The sequence below is a fragment of the Clarias gariepinus genome, chromosome 4 (assembly GCF_024256425.1).
Source record: "Clarias gariepinus isolate MV-2021 ecotype Netherlands chromosome 4, CGAR_prim_01v2, whole genome shotgun sequence".
NCBI lineage: Eukaryota > Metazoa > Chordata > Actinopteri > Siluriformes > Clariidae > Clarias > Clarias gariepinus.
The window spans coordinates 37,887,883-37,914,905 of NC_071103.1; the positions used below are offsets into that span (position 1 = coordinate 37,887,883).

Sequence of the window (27,023 nt, forward strand, 5' to 3'; positions counted from 1 at the left end):
AAATTGCCCGTAGTGTGAGTGAGTGTATGTGTGTGTGCTCTGCAGTGGATTGGCACTCTGTCCAGGGTGTACCCCGCCCCGTGCCCCAAGTCTCCAGGTCCCCGCGACCCGGAATACAGGATAAAGTGGTATAGACGATGAGTGAGTGAGTAACTAGCTTACTAAGGAAACTAATTAGCTGGCTAGCTAAGACAAGACAGATTTACATGACAACATAAATGAACAGAATAAATTAACAAAAAAAAAAATTAACTAGCCAACTTAGAGACCCAATTAGCCGGTTGGCTGGGACAGGACAAATTGACATTTTAAGTTAATAGAGAACTCTCTACGTTTTTTTTTATACAAGAGCGACCGAATGACAATGCCACAACACGACATTACAACACTGTGGTAATGAGGTGATGAGCTGAGGTAGTGGGAGAAGAAACAGTAGAAACAAGACTATGTAGTGCTTAATGTTTTATGTGGAACAATTAATGGTTCTGTGTGAAACTATTCAAGGTTCTATGTAGAACCATCCAACAGTACATTTTTCCATGAAAAAAATTGTTTCAAACTGAACCCAAAATGATCAAAGACGCATTGACATACTTAGCATTTTCAGGATTATCTGGAGAAACTTACATTACTGTAAAAAGAAAGAAAGAAAAAACTTTTTAGTCAGGCGATTACACCAGCTACTAAGCGGGTCCTTGGAAAGGTGGGTCACGTACAGAAACGCACGCATGTCGCCCTAGGAAACTTCCGTGGTTTGGCCACGCCTCCTGTGTAATCCCTGCGCTCTGATTGGTCCGGGTGGACGAATGGAGAATCCGGAGAGGCACTGTGATGTGGAGAAGAAGGAGCCGCAGTGTGGCAGCGCGGAGAGGCCAAAACACAGCGCGTCCGCTCCCAGGTCAGTGTTTACGGGATTTAAACTTCACTGCAGCCACATTTTCATACTGTTAACAACTAATACACCCTCCTGATAGAGACCGGGACTCATGTGATGGATAAATAAATTAATTCTAAAGGGTTTAAACAGCGACTTAGCGAGCTAGCTAACCAGTGTTTGGTTGTTATGGAGATCATCATGCGTTATTAATGTGCAGGTTAAAGGGATGTGTTACAGAAACTTATTAGACTTTACTACTCTTAACATGAATATTGGTGTATTTTAGGGGTTTGTACAGATGTTTATAAGTGTGTGGTTCAATTAGTAACGTTTATTTTGCTTTAACAATTATTATTATTATTATTATTATTATAACTAAATGTCACAATCTTTGCTAGCATTTTATACATTATATATATATATATATATATATATATATATATATATATATATATAATCTTGTATAATATACATCAGCAATATTTAAATAAGACTTAATTTAATTACAAATGCATTTGTCTAGCTATTTAAACATTATATTACTGTATATATAAAAATACTTTCTGTGCTTAAAGATATTGATTCAATATTGTTTAAAGATTTTTTTTAAATTAAATACAATAATAATCATAAGCATCATAATAACAGTCAATTATAATGGTTAAATTTTCCAAACAAAATTTTAACAATTATCTGAATGAATTAAAGAATTATAATATCTTACTGAATATTTGATAACTACAAAAAATATATTGTTATTCTCTCTGTCAAGACTTTCTCTCCAGGATTAAACTTTATTCTTTCAGTATTTAAAGAAAATAAAACATTTAAAAGTTATTATTATTATTATTATTATTATTATTGTTGTTGTGTTGTTGTGGTTGTTGTTTTAAAAATTTAATTATTTAAACCATTACTGACTTTTTTTTTGTAATGTCCTTCTGAATATGAAATGACAAATGATGCAAATAAAATATTATCACAATAAATATAAAAATATAAATAAGTATAAATAAAAAATAAAATAAAAAAATAAGATTAATTGAACAATGTAAAACGTTTTTTTAACTGGGGGAACTCTTTAGAGAAAAATCTTTGTTTATTAAATTTTTTATTGAGTAAAGAAAATTAAAATAGTTGAATAAAAAATAGATTTTATGATCATCTTCTTTTAATATTGAAATTTGCTTATTTTGTGTAAATACAACTTTTCTCTAATTGAAATTCTGCTTATTTTAAAATATAAAACTGCAAATCTATGTTTTTGAGTGATAAAATATTTTAAATCGTTTAAATAAAGAAAGAAACATATAATTTTTTTAATAGCATGGTACAGAACTGTTTTTTTTTTAAGTATCAATTTTGTCAATGATAGATTTGTGGAAATAAATGAAGTTTAAAACTATTCTTTAAATATAAAAAATGACGTAGTATTTTTTTGTGCAACACAAGAGATTGCAAGATTTTGTAAATGAATTCAGCACACAGATGACATATGGGTTTATTTTGCAGAGGGGAAATAGTCAGAGTCAGACCAACTTCTTTATAGCTGTCACCTCGTAAACTCTGAGCTTTAATGAAGCTCTCGATCTCCTCATCACTGGACGAGCGTCTCTGATCTTAATCAGTTTAGGACGGGCAGCTCTATATAAAGCTGTGACTTTATAATTAAAAACCACACACACAGACGGAGCAGAAGCAGCCTTAGATCCCCCTCCCCTATTTTTTTGGTAAAAGACTATTAAAAAAAAATAAATGGTTTAAAAGGTAATAAAAGGTTTTCTCTTGTTTATTTTTTGTTAAATTAGAAAAATCCTGTTCTTTTTCTATTTTAATTTATCAATTAATTTATTATTTATAGTTTAACAGTTTTTTATTATATATATATATATATTTTTATTTTTATTATTATTATTTATTTATTATTATTAGACTAGTTTTATATCCATGTTCACTGGCGATGTCTCTCAGACACAGTGTGACGTCCCTGTGGTGCTGGTGGCTCGTGTGAGGCTCGTGTGTGTCTGTGTGTGCGCGCGCGTGTGTGTGTGTGTGTGTGTGTGTTTGATGATGAGCCGCTCGGGTGTCTGAGGTAAACTTTACTCCTCTCAGTAAACTCCACTCCACACAGTCTCACAGCCATGTTAATGTCTCTCTCTCTCTCTCTCTCACTGCCCCTAATCTCTGGAGTGGGTCATGTGACCACGGCGGTCTCTGTAGCTTTAGTTACCCGACTTTACAGGTTTACTAATATAATGTATAACTCTGTAACTCATTCAGTCTCATCTGTTTATTCAGATTTTGGTGTTACGTCTTCTTACCAAAAACCAGTGTCAGTATCTGTCGCTGTCTGTCTATATGTCTCTATATGACTTAATTTTAGTATCTGTCTATCTGTTTGTCTAGCTGTCGGTCTGTCTTTTCAATGGACTTTTTAGCTGTCTGTCTGTCTGTCTAGCTGCCTACTCAAGAGTCTGTGAAGCTGTCTGTCTCTCTTTCTTTCTGTCTGTCAATCTGTCTGTATATTTGCCAATCTATATCTCTTTCCCTCTCTCTATTTGTCTGTCTGTCTCTGTCTGTCTTGTCTGTATATCTGTCTAGCTGTCTGTCTGTACAGTATATCTCTGTCAGTCTGTCTGTGTTATGTCTAGTATAGTGAGGCTGTCTTCTAGTTTCATGTAATAAGATATTTTTGTCACAGTACGCATCCGTGTGAGTGTGTGTGTGCATGAGTGAGTGAGTGAAGGCAAACAGAGCCCAGAGCAGCGGAGGGTAAAGTTCCTCAGTGACGGGGTTTTAATCTCTTCGTTAGCTGAGCGAATGTGTACAGAACAATCAGAGACGTGACAGTAAAAACTGGGCTTTAAAAAAAAAAAGACGTGATAATTAAGAGAGAGAGGGAGGGAGGGGCTGGTGATCACATTATGAACATGATGAAGTGCAGTAAGAAAAGATGCGTTATTGTTGAATTAGGTGGTGATGATGATGATGATGATGATGATGATGATGACAGTCCTGCAGAGGAGACTTGATGAATGCTGAAGCGTAGGACGGGGTGTTAATGGTCTGACATGTGTTTGTGTGTGTGTGTTTGTGTGTGTTTCAGGCATGTGAGGACGGGCCGCCGATGATGCTAGCTCTACCATGGGCAGTGTCACTCTCCGCTACTTCTGCTATGGCTGCCTCTTCACCTCGCTGACGTGGTCCATCCTGCTCTTCCTTTACTTTAACCTGACTCAGGAGAGCCGCCTGTACTCCAGCCATGTGCCCATCAAGGGGGCGCAGCACTACTTCCAGCCCCGCTTTACCCGCCGTCCCGTCCCGGCCAACAGAGCACATGGCCACCGCGGCGGTGGGAACGAGCTCTCACCAGAGATGGGTCAGTCTGAGTCGCAGATACACCGCAGTATTACTCTCCAATAACAGATAACACTCATTATTTTTCTATATAAGAGACCTTTAATTATGTCTATTACATGCCATGAGGCTTCATACCCCTCCTATAACTGTTTATAAAAGGTGTTAGAATTCAAAGCAAAGTTATAATGCATTTCTACATTAAGTACAGCAGTCAGTGTAACATACTGCATGTAAAGTTTGATAGTTTCGTTTAAAGTTTTTGTAGTGTGTTGGAAATTTTGCTCATCTCCTCGAGCTTTGTTGTGTTTTATATACAGTAATTCTGGAGTGCTTAGAAAAGTTTGTATTATGTTGTAAAATTTAGTAGTGCCTTGTAGTATGTAAAGTTTGTATTACATCATTATTTTGTGGTCTGTCTTAAAGTTTTGTAAGATCTTGTAAAGTTTTGTTGCTGTAAGCTTGTCAGGTTTTTTTTAGGATATTTTTAAGGTGCAAAGATTCTAATTTTAGGGTATTGTAAAAGTTGTTAAGATTTTTAGTATGTTGAAACGTATAGTATTTTTAGGGTTGTGAAGTTTGTGATATGTGATAAGTCTTGTAGTATACTGAAAGTTTGGGGTATGATCTTGTAAGTTTTTTAAGTTTGCCCAAGCTTTGTAGTATGCTTTAAATAGTTGCAATATATTTTTGTAATATGTTGTAAAGTTCTGTAGGAAGAAGTTTGCAGTATCCTGGATTTTGTTGTAAAGTTTGTATTACAGCAGTATTTTGTGGTCCGTCTTAAAGTTTTGTAGGCTCTTGTAAAGTTGCGCTCTTTTAAGGTTTTTATTTTATTTTTAGGATGTGTTAAGGATATAAAGTTTCTATTATTAGGATATTGTAAGGTTGTAAAGGTTTTTAGTATGTTGAATCTTATAGTACCTGTAAGGTCGTAAGGTTTGTGGTATGTTAAGTGTTCTAGTATATTGAACGTTTTTGGTATAATCTGGAAAGTTTTTTAAAAAATTGTCAAATCCTTGTAGTGTGTTGGAAAGTTTTGAAACATTGTGAATCTTTTAGTATCTTGTGAGGTTGTAAAGTTGTCGTTTGTCAGGTTTTGGTATAATCTGGTACATTTTTTGCAGTATGTCAAAGTTTCTAGTGTTTTGTACATTATTGTATAACCTGTTAAATTTGTGTAGTAAAATTTTATAGCATTTTTAGGTTCTGTAATAAAAATGTATAAAGTTTATTAGTAGGATTTTAGTAAGATTTGCTAGATTAGTGCAATCATTTGTTAAAAATTTCTCTTTTATTTTATTTAGAGATTTAATTTATAATATAAAAAGATTTAGGACGCATGATGCATTTTAAATGTAGCTATAAAGTGTAGTTCTTGTTTATGAAAATGCATAACAATGCCTTATAAATGCCTTATACCATGATGAGTTTATACATACAGTAGTTCATCTTAAATAAGATCTTTATGGAAACTGACACTAAATAATACTAAATTATTGTAGTGACTGTAAATAGTCAGTGTCTGTGTGGTGTGATGAAGCGGATTTAATGGTGCTTCACTCGCACTCTGAGCTTTAATCTGTGTTTAATCTGTGTTTCTTTGAAACACACACAGTGTCATGGTTTGTGATGTGTGCCGTCTCCCTACAGGAATGATTTACAACGAGAAGGATCAGGAAGTGAGGGATACGGGCTACCACAGACACGCCTTCAACGTCCTCATCAGCAACAGGATTGGATACCACCGAGACCTGCCCGATACCAGGAATGAAAAGTAGGTGTGTGTGTGTGTTTGTGCACATGCACTTTCTGCATGAAATTATAATGCATCAAGGAAATAATTTGCAATGGTTTCCTGTGACTAAAACACAAATTGTTATTGTACTGTACATAGAGTATTGTGCTCTCGTCCACCATATCCCAGTTCCAGCACCAACACTCGCACGTGTCTGGTGTATAAGAGTCCCTGCGCTCGTTTATTTATTAATAACGAAGTTCTTCTGTTTAAACCCTCAGGTGCAAAGGGAAGACGTATCCGCTAGCGTTACAGACGGCCAGCGTCGTCATCTGCTTCTTTAACGAGGCGTTCTCGGCCCTGCTCAGGACGGTGCACAGCGTCCTGGACCAGACGCCCGGGTACCTCCTGCACGAGATCATCCTGGTAGACGACAACAGCGAGATAGGCAAGCCTCATCACCTCCACCGCACAAACATGTCCATGTCCGTACAGCGGCACTGAACCACGGGGGGTGAACAAGGGTTTACACAGTCTGAGTGAGTGGAGATGGGTTTCTGTGTCCTTGTTCATCTACTGACGGTCTGATTGAGACATTGTTGAGCTCTGGTGAGAGAAAAATGTCTGGTCTCCCAAACAAGTTTGAGTGATTGAGTGTCTGATCAACGTAAAAAAAAAAAAATAGTTACGATTTTTGTTTGTTAAGATACAATATTAATAATATTATTAATTAGAAGTAATTTGTTGTTAATTTTATCTTTCCTAGTGCAGTGATGGAAATTAATAAATGCTTGGATGCTTGGATGGATGGATGGATGGATGGAAGGATGGATGGATGCATATAGATTATAGTTGGTGTGATGAATATAGGGCTAGACAGATTTTTTTGAGTAGATTAATGGATAGATAAATGTATGGATAGGATGGATGGATGGATAGACAGATGAATAGAAAGACAGATAAATGGATAGAATATGGATAGAATGTTTTTGGTATATGGATGGATGGTTACAATAGATTGGATGGATGGATTGATGGATGGTGAACGTATGGACAGACAGGGATAGAAAAGTGAATGTGTGATTAGATGGATGGATAAATGGGTATTGGAATGGATTGGCTAGATTGATGGATAGATAAAGAGATATAATAGATGAGTATGGGAATACAGATGGATAGAAATGTGAATTTAAGGATAGGTAGATTGGATTGATTGGCTGGTTGACAGATGTAATAAGGTTAGGCAGATGCGTGGATGGATTACATGGATGGAGAAGCAGGTGGTATGGCAAGACAGTTGGACAGAAAGTTGGATATGGGTAGATAGATTGGATTAATTGGCTGGGTGGATGGATGGATAGATATTATCCATAAATCCTTCCATCTGTCTATTATTCACCTGTGTAAAGATAGATTGATTGTTGGGTAGAATTGATTGGCTAAATGAATATATAGATGGAGCCGTTGGATAAATAGAGCCACCGAATGATGGATGAATAAACACATGTGTGGGTGGTTAAGTTGGATGGATTGGATGGAAAGATGAATTGATCTTGGTACTGGACTATGTACATTAACCTGTTGTATAAAACCTGATTTAAAAAAACACAAGCAGATTATATTAAATATTTATTCAATATATTTACTTATTTATTTTGTGTGAATGTCTGTGTGTTGCAGATGACCTGAAGCAGGATCTGGATGTGTACATACACACTAACCTACCAGACAAAGTGAAGCTGGTGCGCAATAAGAAGAGAGAAGGACTGATCAGGGGGAGGATGATCGGAGCCTCACATGCTACAGGTGTGTGTGTGTGTGTTAACGCTTTGTCTTTTTTAGATTTTTATTGTTTTGTTTTGCCAAATGTCCGTCTCCTTCTGCCAAATCTCTGTGGCTCAGGAGAGATCTTGGTGTTCCTGGACAGTCACTGTGAGGTGAACGAGGCGTGGCTGCAGCCGTTGCTGAGCCCGATTAAAGAGAACCGCCGCACGGTGGTGTGTCCCGTCATCGACATCATCAGCGCCGACACGCTGCTCTACAGCCCCTCTCCCATCGTCAGGGGGGGCTTCAACTGGGGGCTGCACTTTAAATGGGACCCCGTTCCCGTATCAGAGCTCAACAACCCGAGCGGAGCAATCAGGTACCAACACCAGCATGGCCCGGATACCTCCAGCCAATCAGCTTAACCCATTCAGAGCTTTCATCATCACCTTACTCACTACTTTTACACTTTAAGGCAACATTTCCTCAATCCGATTGAAATCATTCTGATTTAAAGGTTACAGGTTAACAGTTCACATGGGCACTAATGTGATGAGATGATTTCATCAGAATATAACAGTCGATTTACATTTACGCATTTGGCAGACGCTCTTATCCAGAGCGACTTACGTTTTTATCTCAGTTCTTCTCACTGTAGAGAGTTTAATCTACCTTATCTATTGTGATAAAACCCTCCTTCTGTGATGTGATTGGTTATGAGAATTCAGTCTCATCTGTAAATGGTTGATTTTAAATTTATTACTAGCCAAACAGGGCTCTGACCTCAGGCAGATACCCAGTTCATGAAAGTTGAAACAGATTGGTGAACTTGCACATTTTCACTGAACTTACAGATCAGAAATGGAAAGTAATTTTCGTTCAATTTTATTTATATAGCACTTTAACATCCGTCATTTCCACAAAGCTGCTTTAGAGATTCCAAAAATAATAATAGAAAGAATTTTAAAAAGTGTTAGGAAATATGTACAGGTGGTCCCTGACTTACGAACTAGTTCTGTTTCGGGAGCACGTTCGTAAGTTGAATTTGTTCTTAAGTCCGACAAAGTCAGTCTTGTACGCCTTTGACATAAATTTACAAAGGTAATAGGAAAATAATTCGAAGGTGCTCAATTGGCCTGATAAAATGTTTACTTTTGTGTTACCAAAGCTAAGAGATAAGGCACAAGAAAAATAAGTAAATAGTAAAAAAAAAAAAAAAACAGTATAGAAAGAGTAATAATAAATAAAAGTATATACTCGGATTGCGAGTAACGAGGTTTGCGAGTGTTCCGCAAGACGGGGAGAGATTTTAAATAAAATTTGACTTGAAAAACGAACAAGTCTTGGTTTACGAGTACCGAGTATCATGTATCACGCATGCTCTTCTTGTTTTGACGCTGAGCGTCAAGTGATCACAACTCAGCCAACGTTTTTTTTCTCTCTTGCGCTGCAGAATTGTCCTGTTTATTGTAACACACGTGTGTGCGCATGTAAAGCAAAAGAAAGTCTAATTGGAGAGGTTAAAGGTCCATTTTCTCCCTTTCTGTTTCAGCCTGTTGTTATATGTGTGTGCGCACGTAATTTGACACTGTGCCCCTTTACACCTCCCCCCCACCCCCTCTCAGCTTCTCACACACACACACACACACACACACACACACACACACACACACACACACACACAGTATGACAAATAAAGTCCCTTGTTATTGGAGGCTCATGTTTGTAGGAACTCCAGTCCTGAACTATTGAGCGACAGCAATCAGAAGTCCTCAGAAAAGAGCTGCGTGCATCAGCTGGGATGCAATCATCAACCGGCCCGAGACAGAGCAGGATGTGTTAGCATAGCCTGTGCGTCTGTGTGACGTTGACGCAGCGATGTTCGTGTTCTGCGTAGGGTTATAGAATTGAACCTTCTTCCTGCAGGTCTCCCACCATGGCCGGGGGTCTGTTCGCCATGGACAGAGAATACTTCAACGAGCTCGGACAGTACGACAGCGGCATGGACATCTGGGGCGGAGAAAACCTGGAAATCTCATTCAGGGTAAAAAAAATAAAACAAACCCACACACATAAACACACACACAAACGCATGCTCTGGTGTGGCCGGCTGCCAGGCAGTCATCAGGAGCTGAAATCTCTCCCGTTTGTCTGCATTTTGGCTCATTTGATTAAACGCTCGCCCACTCGGAGAGTCCAGATTGGCTCTTTAACTGAAAGATAACCGCACACACACACACACGGTGAATTTCTGCTCCTATGATGACTGTCTGGAGAGCGGCTGGGTAAATTCTTACTCACAGTAAGACGAGGATTATTAATACAGATGGTTTAACCTGAAGGAGAGTTAATGAGCTTTTAGAATGAAAGTGGAGGAGATATCTGTCTGTCTTACTGTTTTTATCAGGAAATATTCATTAGAGTAAGTGCAGTGTATGTGTGTATGTGTGTGTGAGGGGGGGGGCGGTGTAACAAAATCTGAACTAAACAAACAGTTTGGCCAAATATATTTAAATTAATAAGGATGAAGAGTGTGTGAGAGTATCAGTCTTTTAATAAATACATTCCAAACCACTTATCACAGTGCTAAGTTAAATTGTAGATCCTGATTGGTCAAAGGTGTTGATTTATTTCTTCTAGTTTAGTTCTAAAACATCACGGTTGCCATAGCAACAACATATTTGCAGGATACACACAAACTGTATGTTATAAACCGTGTACACATTGATATGGTGAAGTTTTCAGTTGAACTGCTTCTCTGTCTCTGTGTGTGTGTGTGTTTGTTAGATCTGGATGTGCGGAGGTCAGCTCCTGATCATGCCCTGCTCGAGAGTAGGCCACATTTTCCGTAAGCGGCGTCCGTACGGCTCCCCCGGAGGACAGGACACGATGGCGCGGAATTCCCTGCGTCTGGCCCACGTCTGGATGGACGAGTACAAGGTGAGAGACTGAGGTTTATGACTTGCCCGAGTTCAGAACAGCAAACAGGACCTTTATACATTACGTAATACACTCACAGCTAATTAGTTTTTCAGTAACACAGTAGGGTGTTGTTTGTTTGTTTTTCCTTCCCTTAACGAGTGTTAAAATGCTAAGATGGTGAGTAAAACTACAGCAGGTCTCTCCACACCAACTCACTGGGCTGTTTAGCCACGTGGCCGATTCCTCATTCTACATTAGACTGGTAAAGCAGGTCAGGTCAGAGAAGTGTGTCCACAATGTGGGAATGCATCTACACATATTTCAATGAATATTCATTCATTATAGTTATTGTTTTTTATTATTATTTATCATTATTTATGACACTTTCTCAGGTTTTTGTATTGCATGTTACCCACATTTGTAAAAACCTCATCACACATACAGGTAGTCCCCGACTTACGAACAAGTTCTGTTGCGGGAGCATGTTCATAAGTTGAAATTGTTCTTACGTCCGACAAAGTGACTCGTATGCGCCTTTGACACGAATATACAATGTAATGCACACCCATACACTTGACTTGACTTGAAATCACTGTCCTCTTTCCCCACACTGCCATCTTGTGGGCAAAAAGCAAAACCATTTAGTCTCTGAGCTGTTTTTTACTGTATTGGACTGTGAACTGTTGAGGAAACCAGTGAGGCTGACTCATTTTTTTCCATATGCGCGCACACACATGTGCACACACACACACACACACACATATATACACTATACCGGACTTTAGACATTTTATACATTTACTTACACACTGAAGATATAAGGTATATACAATATAATTGTAAATATTGGTATCTGGTGCACTTTGGTGTTTTTTTTTTTTTTTTTTTAACAAAACACACTAGCTACTTCCACGATTTGTTCGCATCTATGAATGTCCGTAGAACCGCGATCCGTTTGTATCTGTGGTAATTCGTACCTGGATTGTTTGTAAGTCGGGGACAACCTGTACTGACCAGTTCACCATGTTTGTTAATAAATTAGTTTTTATCCCAGCTTCAGCAGGGTTCTGATCTTACATTACCACTAGACATGGTCTATGATATGAAACCTTCTGCCTACTGAACCACACACAGTCTTTCATTAAGACTATAAAGCGTCACGAGTTTAGTCAGACTCCTCACAGGAGGAAACAGTTCCCATTTGTCCGTCACAACCCATGTTGAATATTGTAGAATATCATGTAACTGATTTATCCAGGATTCATGCACTGTTGATCGTGATACTTTGGTACTTATTTCTGCTGACCAAGTGATTGTGTATATATGTGTGTGTGTGTGTGTGTGTGTGTTTGGAACAGGAGCAGTACTTTGGCCTGCGTCCCGAGCTCAGGAACCGTGACTTCGGGGACATCAGCGAGCGCCTGGCGGTGCGCGAGCGCCTGCAGTGTCGCTCCTTTAAGTGGTATCTAGACCATGTTTACCCAGAAATGCAGCTGTCCTCACCTCAGAATAAAGCACAGCCTCCCGTCTTCTTTAACCGCAGCATCAAGAGGCCAAAAGTTCTGCAGCGTGGCCGGGTAAGAGTGCAACACACACACACACACACACACACACACACACACACACACAGGAGAAATGAAGACAAATAAGCATTCCACTCTGTCTCTTCTCTCTACTACAGTCTCGGAATTAGTTTTTCCTCTAATCCATTATGAGTCTGGGAGATCTCAAGTTCTCCAACGCTCTCTGCCTCACATCTTCTTTCCCGTTTTTGCACGCTTCCCCTTTTTGCGCCCTCGTGATTTTGGGGAAATTTTTTTAAACTGCTTTTACAAATCACGATCCAATTCAGCTTCTCCCTGTCAGTCTTCCATCTGAAGCCACGCCCACAAAACAGCATGATAGACATGGTGGTGTCCTTGTCCTGTTTGCCTGGATGACACGGTACGAATGTGAGGGCGAAGTACGAAATCCACTTCCTGACAAAAAATAAGTCACACACTCCTTAGACTCCAGAACCAATGACCATTTCATCAGGGAAGATGTGATAACCCGGTGATTCAGTACATTCAGGTGGTCAGCTGACTTCATTTTATTGCCCCATAACGTTGCTGAGTCTCGACCTGAGTGACGGAAGCAACCCCAGATCATAACACTGTCTCCAGAGACTTGTACAGTGGACACTATACATGATCACTTCATACGTTTCCCTTCTCACCCTGACACGCCCATCACTCTGGTAAAGATTTAGTCTCGATTTATTAGATCACATGACTTTTTTTCATCGCTCCAAAGTCCAATTTTTACTCTCCTTAGCAACCTGAAGACTTTTTTTTCTAATGAGTCTCACTAACAAGTGGTTTCTTATGGACACACAGCTGTTTAGTCCCAGTCCAGTGTGTATGGACATGGACATGCTCTTACTTTCACTATTGAACACAGCACTGTTTTTTAAAATTGGTAAATGATCTCCATTCGTGATTATTTTTTTTTCCCCCATCACATTTCTCCCACAATGTTGACAGTTCAGCACTATCCTTCCAGGTTTTGATAATGTCTTGATACAAACCAGTCCCAGTAATTTAAAATCTCCTTAGCTTTTTTATTTTTATTTTTGCTTGATGCAGCAAATAATTTGACCATTTTACTTTTTTTTTTTGGCCAGGAACTGAACTGAACAAGTATTCAGCCATTGTTATTGATGATTCATGTACTTTAGGTCATACATATATGTACAGCTTTTTTTGTACAGTCAAATTCCTAGTCCTTATGGACGCAGATGAAAATAGAGACTTGTACTGTGGATATCTGTGAGCGGGGAGAAAAAGGAAAAAAACAACTCCTAACTAGCTTAAAAAGAAATAAGAAGCAAGATTGTGCATGTTATTTTTTTTTGCTGTTCTTAACCGCGTTGGATTTCTTTTTAATAATGGTTTAAAGCAAAACAAATCAACTCTTTTTAATGATGTAAACACTGCAGTCATGCATTAACTTGAACCAGGGCTCAGCAGCTGACGTCTGCTTGAAAGATTATTCCAGTAGAGCTGATGAACATTTAAAAACTTTTCTTTTCTTTCGTTAAAGTGTAGCAGATCTTTTGTGCTGTGGTTTATCCAATCACATGGATCTCAAAGCATCTCATCAGACAAGAGCATGAAAAATGGGTGGGCTTGTTTAGACTTTATAGAGTTTTATTCCCTGTTCTGGTCTGTCACAAACTGACTAGCTAGAATGAAAGAGATGCAAACAAACCAAATTCATTTATTTAATTGACATACAATTTACCAAGGGTCCTTTTTGAAAGACAAAGATCACCTGTTTTTGTTAGTTTTTTGTTCCCATGTGTGTAAAGAGGGTGTGTAGCTCTTTCCCCTGAGTGTGTTACAATGCCGCGTTAGACGGTATGAACAGCAGATCACGTGACTCAGAGGAACCCATCACTGTATAAAAAGAACTCGACAAACCTTCTGTACAGTTGTCATGAACGGGAAATCTAGCTATGGAGACCTTTTTTATTATGATTTTAACCGTTTTTAAGTTGAGTAAAAACCTTCTTACATGGGGCTCTATGTGGACTGACTCACAGCTTCTGGTGGTCATTCAAAGAACTGCATGTTCTGGCACTTTCCTATCGGACTCTCTTCTCTGAACCCGAGGTAGCCAGTTGATTCACCCTCACGCTGAGTGACGCAGATGCCCGAGACCAAATCAGACAGAAAATTAATAAATGTCGGTCACTTACTTATAATTGAGTTTTATGAATTTTTTATTTATTTATTTGACTTCCCTAAAAGTTTCATCTCCTCATCACGGACCTCGCGTTCATCCCTCCCCCCCAACAAAAGCAGAGAGATGTTTTTGAAGTGGAAGCGCAGTTACCGGAGTGGTCCAGCAGGGGGCAGTGTGGTCGAGCGGGTCGCCGCTCCGTACCGCAGGAGCGCTGATTCATGGGTACTGACCTGTATTTTTCCACTGTGCAAATCAGCAGGAGGGAGAGTTGTCAGATTTAGTCTTAATTAAGACATAAAGGCCATTAATCCAGCGCGATACTTCATTGCTACTTGTAAAGGCTTGTCAGGATAATGAGCACTCGGCACAAACGCTATTGAGAAACGCCTTTCGGGCCGTTTCGAGGAATGTGGCTCACAAATGAATGACCTGAACTGGAGCTTTCAGGATGAGTTTGTGGGAGTTCTCAGTACGACACACACAGTCCTCCCCTCAACACACTCTCCCTCTCTCTTTATCCATCTCTCTATCTAGAGTTAGTTTAATCATTCACTGGGGAGGTGAAGCACGTCAAACACTTTTACCTATTAGTTCCACACAGTTGATGTTTGCTGTCCAAAGTCGAGAACTTTTACTTGATTCTTTCCTGAATCCGCGAGGCTGGTTGAAGTAACGGACCAGTTTAGCATTTCACAAGCTACATGTCGAAATCATCACGTGTTCACCTCAGTGCTAACGCATGGCTCAGTAACCCTATTGGAACATGAACGTTCCTTCATTCATTCATACATTTCATCTCCCGTAAGACGCCACAAGTAACGTCTAGTCTTCTGGTCTTAAGGTCACGTCTCCTGGCCGAGTCTGAGGGAGAAAGTAATCGAGCTATGACTTAATCACAGAGTAATCGAGCTGTCCACGTTAATAGTCAATAAAGGATTAATCATCAATTATTAACGGTAAAAAGGTCGAGCAGCCCTTCTCAGTTTGAGTTTAATTTAAACATTTCTAGCGAATCCCCCCCCACCCTGAAATGTTGTTGTGCAGCTCTGCTGTTCTCTACAGGGGCGTGGTTCTGTAGTAGTATTACCCAGACACTGAAACAGTATGTTTGGAGGAGGAGTGAAATACAGTTGTTGTTGAATTTCCCCTGGAGCATTAACAGACACGGTTTCTAGAAGCTCAGAGACCCGCGTTAAGTTACGAGAGACTAACTTTAAATAAGCAAAATCAATATAAAACAATGAGACTGTTAAATATTAATCTTGCCTCTCTGTGCTCATTCAAAATCAGGGCTGATAAAAAAGCAACTGCAAATGCGCCCTCTTGTGGTGAAAATGTAAATGATACATGAGCTACAGAAAAATATTATGCAAAACATTATCGGTTAATCTGTTTTCAATGGGTTTATGATTGATTCCTAAGAATTCTTAATCATTACCTAAATCTGTGAGTCTATAACAACCGCCTTCCCCTCTTACTATGTTTTAAATGTAATGTATGTGTTTCAACATGTCTCTCTTTTTTGTGTGTGTGTGAAACTATGCGCTGCTGTCTCGACCATTAGAAATTATGTGTGACAGTGACACATTTCCTTTTTAGGAAAAAAGATCTGTAAAAGGTATTAAAAAGTTATTTAAAGAAGAAAGTATTTCTGATATCTTGATTTTCACAATCCGTTCTATGCCAAGTGTGCATAGAATTTTTTTTTTTTCTTTTTGGATGAGCTTTTAAACTCTTAGTAATCTTACCTCTACAGCAGTTGGATTTAATGGGGCTTTACATTTACATTTACATTTAGGCATTTCGCAGACGCTCAGAGCAACCTACAAAAAGTGCTTTAAAGTTTACATTATTGGATACATACTTACACTGGGTTAACTAGGTTAGGCTTTACCACTTAGTTAGTCTCGAGTCTTACAAGTCTAGTCTCTATTTAAGTTTTTAAATGTGTGTGTGTTTTTTTTGTTTGTTTGTTTGTTTTTTCTTTGTGTCTATCAGCTGCGTAACCTGCTGGCCGAGAAGTGTTTGGTGGCTCAAGGGCGCCCCAGCCAGAAGGGCGGCACCGTTGTGTTGAGACCCTGCGATTCTCAGGACCCTGAACAGGTACATGTCTGAGAAATAGTTTTATTTTTTTTCTTTTACCATCAACTTTAAAAATATATATATATATTTTTAGTAAATGGAATCTGCAAAACGAAAGCTCACCAGCCAAGGGTTAAAGAGCTCAGAGAGGCTGACTGCGGCCTCACAGCCCTCTTTATCACCACTGCTCTTCATTTCCATTAAACAACATATTGTAGAGAAAACAATTCCATTTGCTCGTGTGGCTTCCACGCTCCAGCCTTGCCCCCGTCTGTAACGCTATTTTTAATTTTAAATTCGTTCGTCTATTCCTCCACTGCCTAAATTGCTTTTCGGAGCCTCTGCTGGTTAGACCATCTGGTTTCGGGCTCCATTTTCAGGAAGGTTTTAAAAAGCCGAGTGAGTCACGCAGCAGCTGTGCCGAGACGACACACATGCCACAGCGCCCTCTCTCTCTCTCTCTCTCTTTCTCTCTCCCCCTCTCTCTCCATTAATTACTGCATCTGTCTCTTATTTCATACTTTTTTGCCATTCTGTCCCATGCCCTTATCTCTCCTCTCTTTCTCTCTCTCTGTCTCTACACTATGACCTTCTTTCTTTCTGTGAAAGGTCTTCATTATATGATCCTGATGCCACACAGTTTCGTGTTTTTTTTTTTTTTTTTTTGGTTTTGTTTTTTCTCTTCTCTTCTTGTTTTTCCACTATATATATATTATTATTATTACTTGAAAGATTAACTGTGACATTGAGCTCAAACAATAAAGCACAAATGGTAGATATTTGTTTATTATGTAAAACATTTGCTCGTATATAATAATCAGCTGTAACATTTATTTCACCAGCTGAACAAAGTAAACAATCCGTTCTTGAAGTCGATGTGTTTGAAGCAGGAAAAATGGGCAAGTGTAAAGATCTAAATGACAACGAGGTCAGGGCAACTCCAAAACCCCAAAAAACTCTTTGAAAATTCATTTTGTCTTTAGTGTTCAACCAGGGAGCAAATGCATTGCCTGTGCTGGAGACTTATGTTGAGTCGTAGCTTTTATATTGAGAGAGGAAGACTTTACTTGTACCGTGTGCAATTTGAACCAGTTAATAAAAAAGTTATGCCCACTTTATGCACCACTTTCAGTACAGCCCTCATAAAATGTGAAATGGCCTTTGCATTAGCATCTTAATGTTTACAGCCATTATACACTGCTGTGCACAGTCATCCACATCCCCCCCTCAAGGTGTGTGTCAAATTATGCTTGCATTACAACCCCTGGTGAGAATAGTGGAATCATCTTAGTGAATGACAGAAGATTTTTGTTTGATGCGCTGCAAAAATTACATCTTGGCAAGTGATTTTTTTTTTTTTTATTGAATCTAGCCAAACCCATATATAATAATTTAAAAAAAAACAGTTTACATTAAAAATATTTTTTTTTTAAATTTTTTATTGGCTGATAATTTTGCTTTCTTCAAGAAATAAATGTCTAAAATTAGCAAAATTATCTGCTAATAGAACAAAAAAAAAATTATGCCTAAGAAAGTAACGTTTGTCTAGAAATAAACCTAATAATTGTTGATTTATTTTATTGTACCCTTAATTTTTTTTTTTTTTGCTTAAATGTGTTCTTTGCAGAAAAAAAATCTATTGAAATTTGTTTAATTTTGTAGTTTTGCGAGGCCAGATTTTTAAGTTGCACTTCAAAAAATTACATCTTAGAATTTTTTTTTTATGTAGACCAACCTATCTATAATATCTTAAAATAAATGCATTTTTACTAAAATACTAAAATTGTAAGCAAAAAGAAACAAATTTCTAAAACTAGCAAAAATATCTGTTAATTGTTTAAGAAAAGTTTGATTATAATTGTAGTAAAATTACTAAGATTTTTACTACAATAAGATATTAAGATTAGCTAATAGCTTGTTTTATTTTATTTTTTTTTATAATCGTGATCTTATATTTGGTTTGTTGTCATCGTATTTTAAGAATGTAGCTGAAAAACTCTGACTTTGTAAAACCACAAATTTAAACAATTTCCTTTTTACTGCAAAAAAGGTATCTTGGCAAAGGAAAATGCAACTAAAGTACAATAAAACAAATATATGGTTATTATATTTATTTCTAGACAAATGTGACTTTTTTTAAAAGGCAGATAATTTTGCCAGTTTTATAAATGTATTTCTTAAAGGAAGTAAAATTATCTTCCAATAAAACAAGAATTTTTATGCTTGAAACTGTACTCGTATCCGGAAATTGTAGTCAGATTCGACTAGATTAAAGACATTTTCACCTGCTAACATCATTTTTGTCAGCGAATGACTGTACCATTGGATATTAAACCAAAACGTTTTCGGGTCATATCTGTGATTTATTTCTTAGCTACGAAGTTAAAGAATTGTACGAACATCCTCTGTGTGTAGCGACTCCACCGTTTTTGCCACTACATGTATTGCAGTTCCTGTATATGTACAGTACTTTAAAATGTATTTAACTAGAGTTTGCTTTAGTGTTTTCATATGCCATTTATATTTTGCATACAGATTAAGGATCTTTTTCTGGTTCATAGACTAACGAGCCATAGATGATGCGCTCGACTGAAAATTACACTTTATTAATAAGGAACACTAATATGTCTCATACATCTCTTGCATGTCTTTGCTTTGCAGGGAAAAAATGCATTCATTTGAGAATTAAAGGGTTTTTATTAACAAGACTTCATTAACGAGTTAACGCAGGTTTCTAAGCTTCCATTAAAGTGTGCTCCCTGTTTCACTCCTCCTCCAAATGTGCTGCTTTTTATTGAGACACGCCCCTCCAGAGATCAGCAGAGCTGAGCAATATTGCGGTGGAGGAGGTGCTCTTATATGAGGTCACATTAGGAGAGAAATCTAAGTTTTAAAGAGCAGAATTAGAAAGTGAATTATGAGAAACATGGAATGTGTTAAGGCATTAAGTTTCATTTTGAAGTTTTTAAATGTATTTAAACGTAACCTTTGTGCATGTGTGTAGGAGTGGGTGTATGACGAGGAGCACGAGCTGATCCTGGCCGGGTTGCTGTGTTTGGACATGTCTGAGATCCGCTCGGCCGATCCTCCCCGCCTCATGAAGTGTCACGGCTCGGGCGGCTCCCAGCAGTGGAGTCTAGGGGTGAGACCTCCTCGCCTCCTCTTCTTCTCTACTTCCTTTATCATGAAGACCTTCTGGTCTTGCGTCCGGTACACATTTCCAAGTCATCCCTCAGAACTCTGAAAATAATTTATTAATTCTCAGTAGCGTATTAGTTCACTTGTTCCAGCGTCCCCTCTGTTTCTGTAGCGTAACAGCGGCGGTTCGAATGGGTGAGAAGGTCAGGGGTTCAAGACACCATGCAGTAACACCAAGTTGCCACTGTCGAGCCCTTAAGCAAAGCCTTTAACCCTGTCTGCTTACTGTATACTGACTGCACTCTGACCCCAGCTTCCTACCTGAGATGTGCCAAAACAAATTAATTAATAAAACATAAAAATAATTTTACTGTGCTTTAAAGTACATCAGACAAATAATTAAATCTCAATCTTATCATTGGTGAAGTGGTGAAGCTTGTTTAAGATTTATGGAAGGAGTCTCTTACTCTCTAACTTATTGTTTTCTCGACATCTTCAGGACGGAAACGTTCTGGGTCTGTGGTAGCTCAGTGGTTAAGGCATCGGACTGCTGCCCAGAAGGTCCCAGGTTCAAACCCCAGCATCTCCAAGTTGTCACTGTTGGGCCCTTGAGCAAGGCACTTAACCCCCGATTGCTCAGATGTAAAGAAACAATGAGATAAATATATATATATAGCTTGATAGCCTGACAAGTCATTAGTTACTTCCAAAAGAGAAGCTCCTGAGGACAATTTTTTTATTTAAAAAAATGCCAGTCATGGGCAATCTGGTGTGGTTTAATGAGGAATAAAACACTTTAATGATGTCCTGTTACAGAAACAGCAATTAATTACTATTAAAAAATTAACAATTTCAAACTGCAGCAGCAGTGTGAACCTGGACAACCCAGCTGTCACCTAACGTTAGTTTAGCCATCCTTACTAGCCAGGCTGCATACATGCACGTCAATATCCTATTTGTAGACTCGGGTCTTCTCAGTTCCTTTCGTTAAAGCCGGATTGAGTCGCCTGCTCACAGTCCACTTCCCCTTCCTCCATCTTTTATTTTCACACAGAGCTCGGTCACAGAACTCCTCTCTCATCAACTGTCGTATGTTCACAAGCGCTTCATGTGCGAGTAGAGGGGGCGGGGCTATTCCCAGACGTGTGTGTGTGTGTGTGTGTGTGTGTGGGATAGCAAGAGAGAGAGAAGTGGCTCTAAATCAATACTCTGTGCAATTAAGTCACATTTTACTAATTTTAAATAATACAAATTATGAATATAAGGCAGTGACAGCACAGATAAATAAGTGTATGGGGAAGCGACGGCCTGTCCCGCTAGAGCTGTTCCAAAGGAACTTAATTAAACTCGGGGTCAATAAAGTGTCTGTCTGTCTGTCTGTCTAAATGTCTATCTTTCAATCTTCATTTAATTCTATCTACCTGTCTGGTTGTCTGTCCGTCTTAATTTCTATCTATCTATCTATCTATCTATCTATCTATCTATCTATCTATCTATCTATCTATCTATCTATAAATTAAGGCAGGCAGGCAGGCAGGCAGACAGCTAGCTAGCTAGCTAGCTGTCTGCCTGCCTGCCTGCCTGCCTGCCTTAATTTATCCATCTATCTTAATTAATTTCTGTCTGTCTGTCTGTCTATCTGGAAATCTGTGAAAGCTAATAATAATAAACAATAAAAAAAAAAAACATCTGATTGTGCCTGATTTTCTCCTAGTGTGGGATTGATGGCACTTTTGGCTGCACAGACTTGAAATAAGCTCCGCCCCCTCATACAAAATGTTGTCACGCTTTTGGCCAATCCCTGTAGAAAATCCGCTATATAACGAAGCATTACTATCGATTTAGTTAAGAATAAACGTAATGGAGATTAAAGACTTTAAGATCATGTTTTTAGAGCATATTTCACAAAATGTGTTTTAATATCTCGAAATAAAATCGGTTTGCTGCCGGGGTCACATGAGGTCAAACGAGTATTTTAAAGGATGGAATATGAATGTGTAAGTAAATTAACGTTGATCGATAAACGTCTCCCCTCTTCCCTTCCTCCACAGAAGAATAATCGTCTGTACCAGGTGTCCGTCGGTCAGTGTCTGGCCGTCCTCGACCCGCTCAGTCATAAGGGTTACGTTGCCATGGCGATCTGCGACGGCTCTGAAGGCCAGCAGTGGCAGCTACAGGGGTGATGAAGCTCGGCTCTGAACACACACACACACACACACACACACAGACAGAGACTGTGGAGTGAACTTACACCTGATACATGGCAGAGAAAAACGGACCAATACTCACACAGCTTACGCTCTGTTGTCAGTTTGTCCGGCGGAGCAGGACGGGGTCGTTCCCCGACTAGCAGTCTGGGTCTGAGCCTGTCCGATCCGTCGTCACGGCAATAAACATATCACTGAGCTCATATGGTGAAGTGTTCTCTCTTTATATTCAGTATTCTATAACTTCTTCAGCGACAGTTCTCTTTATCATTTTAAGTGGATTGTTAAACTTTTCGTGCGTTTGTACAGCGATTTTTATTTTTCCTTCACGCAGAGACAATTCAGAAATGTACATTCATCGACTCTCAGTACTGATCTCAAGACTTTTAGATTCGCATTCCTTGATATTCGTTTGAATTCTATCGAGCGTGGCGTTCTGCTTTAACAGTCGAGTTGTGTTTGGTTTTGACGTTCTTTTATCTAACCGAGTTGTTCTTAAGTTCATGATGTCGTTCATGCATGTAGAAATGAATACAGGTGAGAAGAAACAGTGCAGAGGAGCGATATTGATTCTCTTTTTTTTTTTTTTTCCTCCTTGCTCACGATTTACAGTAAAAACTCATGACTCATAGTAACACAAGTACAACACACACACACACACACACACACACACTAGACAGACAGCATTTCTGGGTAACGTTAGTGTTACATAGTAACATAAATTATAATACTATTAGCAGATCTGCAGTCGGGTTTTTGTAAAAACTCCTCAAAAAGAAAAAAACACATAACAGTAATTTTTTTAAAGATTATAATGTTTGTATAAATGTCCGAATTGCTGGAATATTTTTTTTTCTCTGTTCAAGTGTTTAAACAACAGCAGCAACAACAAACAGCATTCAGTCAATTTCTAATGTTCATTAATGTTAATTGTGAAATATTAGATTTGACACGTTGCTACTAGTTACGTGGTGTCGTCTAACATTAGACAAGTGATCAGATCCAAATCAAACACGCAATGATGGATTTTATACAATTGCCCGAGAGAGGGAAAACAAACTGAAAAAAAATAAAGAAACAAAATAACAAAACCGAAAACAATATGAAAAAAAAATTAAACAAAATAACAAAATGAAAAATCCAAAAACAAAACCGAAAACAAAATAACAAATCAGAAAACACAACATATCTGGAAACAAAATATTATTTTATAATTTCTAATGATATTAATGTTTTTGGTTTTATTTTGTTTTTGAATTGGTTTTGTTTTTGGTTTCATTAATTTTGTTTTTGTTATTTTGTCTTCGGTTTTATTTTGGTTTTGTTATTTTGTTTTTGTTCATTTGTTTTGAGTTTTATTTTGTTTTTTGATATTATTTTGTTTTGCACTTCTTGGCCACCATAATTTTACATCACTTTAATGAACTGTAAACAGTCTTTGTTTACTGTGACAGAAATCACTGAAGACAATGTGAAATAGACGGAGTGGCCGTGACTTTCGGGCGACGTCAGATCTCACGCCCGAATCATTACAGATTGATATTTTAATTCTCACGTGTTTTTTTTTTTTTTTTCTTTTCTTTTTTTCCTCTAGAGAAAAAGGCTGCCTTTTAGGTGTGTTTTTGAGTAAGCTAGAGTAACTCGAGGATACGAAATCCTTAAAGGAAGGCGGGTCAGGTCTTATAATTAAATATAATCAGCATACAGAGTGTAAAATCATGTACGGATGATTAAATCGTTATATCACACAAGCCTACTGTGGACACCACCCTTCAACCGAAGCTGAAGTATGCGTCAGGACTGAGAAGGAAAAGTCTCATGTAAAAGAGTAATGCTGATTAATATACGTTTAGACGCCTGTCTGGTTTCTGTTAATTTTGGGACGCAGAACCCAAATTTTCATTTTAAATTCAATGAGTAGAAACAAATTATAAATCACTTGCAGGAGTGATTTATAATTAATATATATCTTTTTTTTTTTTTTTTAAGTCCAGTCCTGTGCGCACCTCAGGTATGAAGGTCTGGTCAGTTATATACATACATGCATTTATAAATACGTACATATATATATATTTTTTTTTGTTCTGCTGTGAAAGTAAACAGTTTGATTTTAAATCTGAAGTGCTGTTTTCATATCCTCTGGTCTCTTTTGTAAATGATGGTTCCAATAAAGACATCCTAAATATTTGTTTGTTTGGAGACATTTTCATTATACATGACATCACCATTGCTAAGCACTGCAGGAGTGCAATGTTAAAAAAAAAAAAAAAAAAAAAGGTAATATATATTTAATGTCGAAAACTAAAATAAAAAAAAGTAAGGGGGGATTAAGCACAACATTTTAACAGCAAAGTCAGATGTTTCCATTCAAAATTTATTTAAAAAATAAATATATATATATTAAAGAAATTATAAAAAAAAAAAAAATTAAATACTAAAATATGGACAACAGGAAAAACAATTATACTGTTCAGTTTTTCTAGGTCATCCTGTAGCCATCTGTAGCCAGGGGTCCAGAGAGCAGGTTGTCCGTGCTGTCTTGAGGACGGTCATAGCAACACTATCCAATCATGGGTGTCTGTGAGCTCACGCATGTGGAAGAGGAGAATAGTGCTATTCTCCAAGTGTGTTACTGCATAAAGATGCAGTCGGCTGGTGTTGCGTGTCTTGGAGGAAGCGGGTGATGGTCTTCTCCATTCCAGTTGGTACAGTTGGTCACCTTGATTGGAGATGGTAATCTAACAGAGAGACAGCTGGGAATTGACTAGACCGAGGTGAAAAGATGGTAGAGATCGATTGTTTTTTGGTCTGTTTTTTTTAAAATACTTTGTATATTTATGTCAAAGGTGTAGAAGACTCACTTTGTTGGACTGACGAAATCCAACTTGTCCTAGAATAGAACTTGTTTGTAAGTCTGGGACTTACTGTATCCCAAAAATGTATTGTTGAACTTCATAATATTAATATAAAACAAACAAAAAAAAGCCAACAGGTGGTGACATAACCTTTAACTTCCCTGGTCCTTCCCTCATTACTCTACAGCAGATGTTTTCTTTAAAACCATGTCTTGGTGCCACTTTGACCAAAGACGACCTACGAAAAGTTCCGTCACGTGGAAAATGCGAGTGAGTGCTGCTTAAATGCTGCTTAAATCCCACCAATAGCAACCTGCCAAACTTCCATGACTGACTACACAGGAGATCATGGTGATGGTGAAACATCCAGCGTAAGAAATCTCGTTGTTCCGAGCTCACCTTGAGGAACATTTGAGAGTCTGTTTCCTGTAGAAGCTGATGTTCTGGAAAGACATGTGATGTAAACTGAATTTTCTGTAAAAATGTAGGACAGTCACTAGGGGACCATCGTATATATAAAGAACTTGAACTTAAAACCTTCAGATCGACTCCCATGTGTTCGCATGTTCAACAAGTTCAGGAGATCCATAGTGGAGTCTCATTCCCTTTGGAAGTCCACCAGAGCAACTTGGATGTAACTTTCAATCTGAAGCGTGCTGGTCTGCTATTGGAGTCTATTGATGTCTGAAATGCCAGTGCCAAGTATTACACAAAAGTATCTCATGAGTAGCTGGCACATTCTATCCATCTGCAAATGTTCTAACGGCAACATAATTACACCTTAGAGATAACTTTCTTCTTCATCTGAAGTCCCTGTATGTAAACGTCTCGTAAACAATCCTACAGGGAGACGCGTTGAGCCGAGGAAGCTGTCAATATTTGTCCAAACCATCTGGTCTTCACTAATCCGTGTGCCAGGTTCCTGTTCGTGGACTTCAGTCTCTTTTGTGCTGTAACTGAACATTGTAGCTTTGATTGCAACATTGTGATGAGACTAAGGACCTAACTCTGCTAACCAGCTCACACAGACGTAGAAGACTTTCCTTGACAAACCCATGTTTGTTTTATGCACCGCATGTCCACTAACTCCAACCAGGACTACAGTTGTCCTTTCTGCTCGTGATATTTTCCAATGATTTTGCGTCATTCTATTTTACATACTTGTCTAACAAATAGGACACTTAATCCGCACACACGCTGAGCAGGACAAAGCAGGTACTGAAGATCGATAGATGGGTGAAAGAATGGATGGAACGAATGAATGAAGAAAAAATGGATGGTAGATTGGTAGAAGAAAAGAAGGAAGAGTGGATAGCTGGATGGAATGAAAGATGATTGAATGGATAGAATGTAGGTTGGATGGATGGATGGATGGTTGGTTGGTTGGGTTAGTTGAGTGACCACCAAGATGCTGATTGTGTACCGCAGTGACGCCCAAACTTCAGCAGGTAGTATATAATTTAATTATGTATAGTATACATAATTTAGTAGCTGCTGCTGTAATGAAAGATGGTGTTACAACTGCGTAAACTCCAGCATGAACCACTGCAGACACAAATAGTGCTGAACCCTGACCGAGTTATTGAGACATACAGAAACAAGGTGTACATTTAAACCCTCTCAACTGTGGCATTAGACATCTTTGTAAAAAAAAAAAAAAAAAAAAAAACGATGCGAACACCACTTACCCACAGCTAAAGCTCCTGCTTAGTATTTCTTAAGTAAATGTTCTCCCGCCGAGTGTCTGCTGGGTAAAGGGCATAATGTGATGTGAACTGACTGATGGAAGCCAGGTGACTTTATGTACTGTAGAGTTAATTAATTTTAATTAAATAAATGTTGTTCTTGATAAGAGCCATAGGTATGCCACACACACACACGACAGTATTTATCCTGGCACTTTATGGTGCCTGTTATGGTAATGTCAGAAGTACCGCGGTAATACTATTGTATAATATGGCATGTAGTATAATTAAACCTAATAAACTGTAGTACAATCCACAGTTATATTTGTTATTTATCAAAAGTTGACTTTTACATGTATTCCATGAGATGTGTATAGCCTTACTGTAGAATTATTACATTCTTTATTCTGCTATTTGATGCACAGAACATCAGGTGGGGCAGTTACATTACAGATGTACTTCTGACATTTTAATTCAGTTCAATTCAATTCAATGCTATTTTTATAGCGCTTTTAACAATGGTCAATGTCTCAAAGCAGCTTCACAAAAATGAAAAGAAAATTTGAAAAAGAAGTGGAAGTGTGTATGTGTGAGAAAAAGCTGTCTTGATAATTGATAATGAATGAAATGTCTCTGCTGAGCAAGCCAAGGGTGACGGCGACAGTGGCA

The 27,023-nt window shown here is 38.2% G+C and overlaps 1 protein-coding gene across 1 annotated transcript; it reads left to right on the forward strand.

Moving 5' to 3' along the window:
* The first annotated feature begins 816 nt into the window (after nt 1–816).
* Nucleotides 817–22,017, forward strand: galnt11 (UDP-N-acetyl-alpha-D-galactosamine:polypeptide N-acetylgalactosaminyltransferase 11 (GalNAc-T11)). Its single transcript, XM_053493535.1, has 12 exons — nt 817–898; nt 3,984–4,256; nt 5,888–6,011; nt 6,254–6,420; nt 7,653–7,778; nt 7,875–8,115; nt 9,663–9,780; nt 10,524–10,676; nt 12,017–12,235; nt 16,386–16,490; nt 19,474–19,611; nt 21,659–22,017. Exons 2-12 carry the CDS (start codon nt 4,022–4,024, stop codon nt 21,788–21,790), a joined length of 1,758 nt encoding a protein of 585 aa, XP_053349510.1. The 5' UTR covers nt 817–898; nt 3,984–4,021; the 3' UTR covers nt 21,791–22,017.
* The last annotated feature ends 5,006 nt before the right edge of the window (nt 22,018–27,023 follow it).

Coding starts and splice junctions, on each gene's coding strand:
- galnt11 (XM_053493535.1), top strand. CDS start 4,022: ATGGGCAGTGTCACTCTCCGCTACTTCTGCTATGGCTGCCTCTTCACC. Junction 10,677..12,016: donor TCTGGATGGACGAGTACAAG/GTGAGAGACTGA, acceptor TGTTTGGAACAG/GAGCAGTACTTTGGCCTGCG. Junction 19,612..21,658: donor CCCAGCAGTGGAGTCTAGGG/GTGAGACCTCCT, acceptor CTTCCTCCACAG/AAGAATAATCGTCTGTACCA.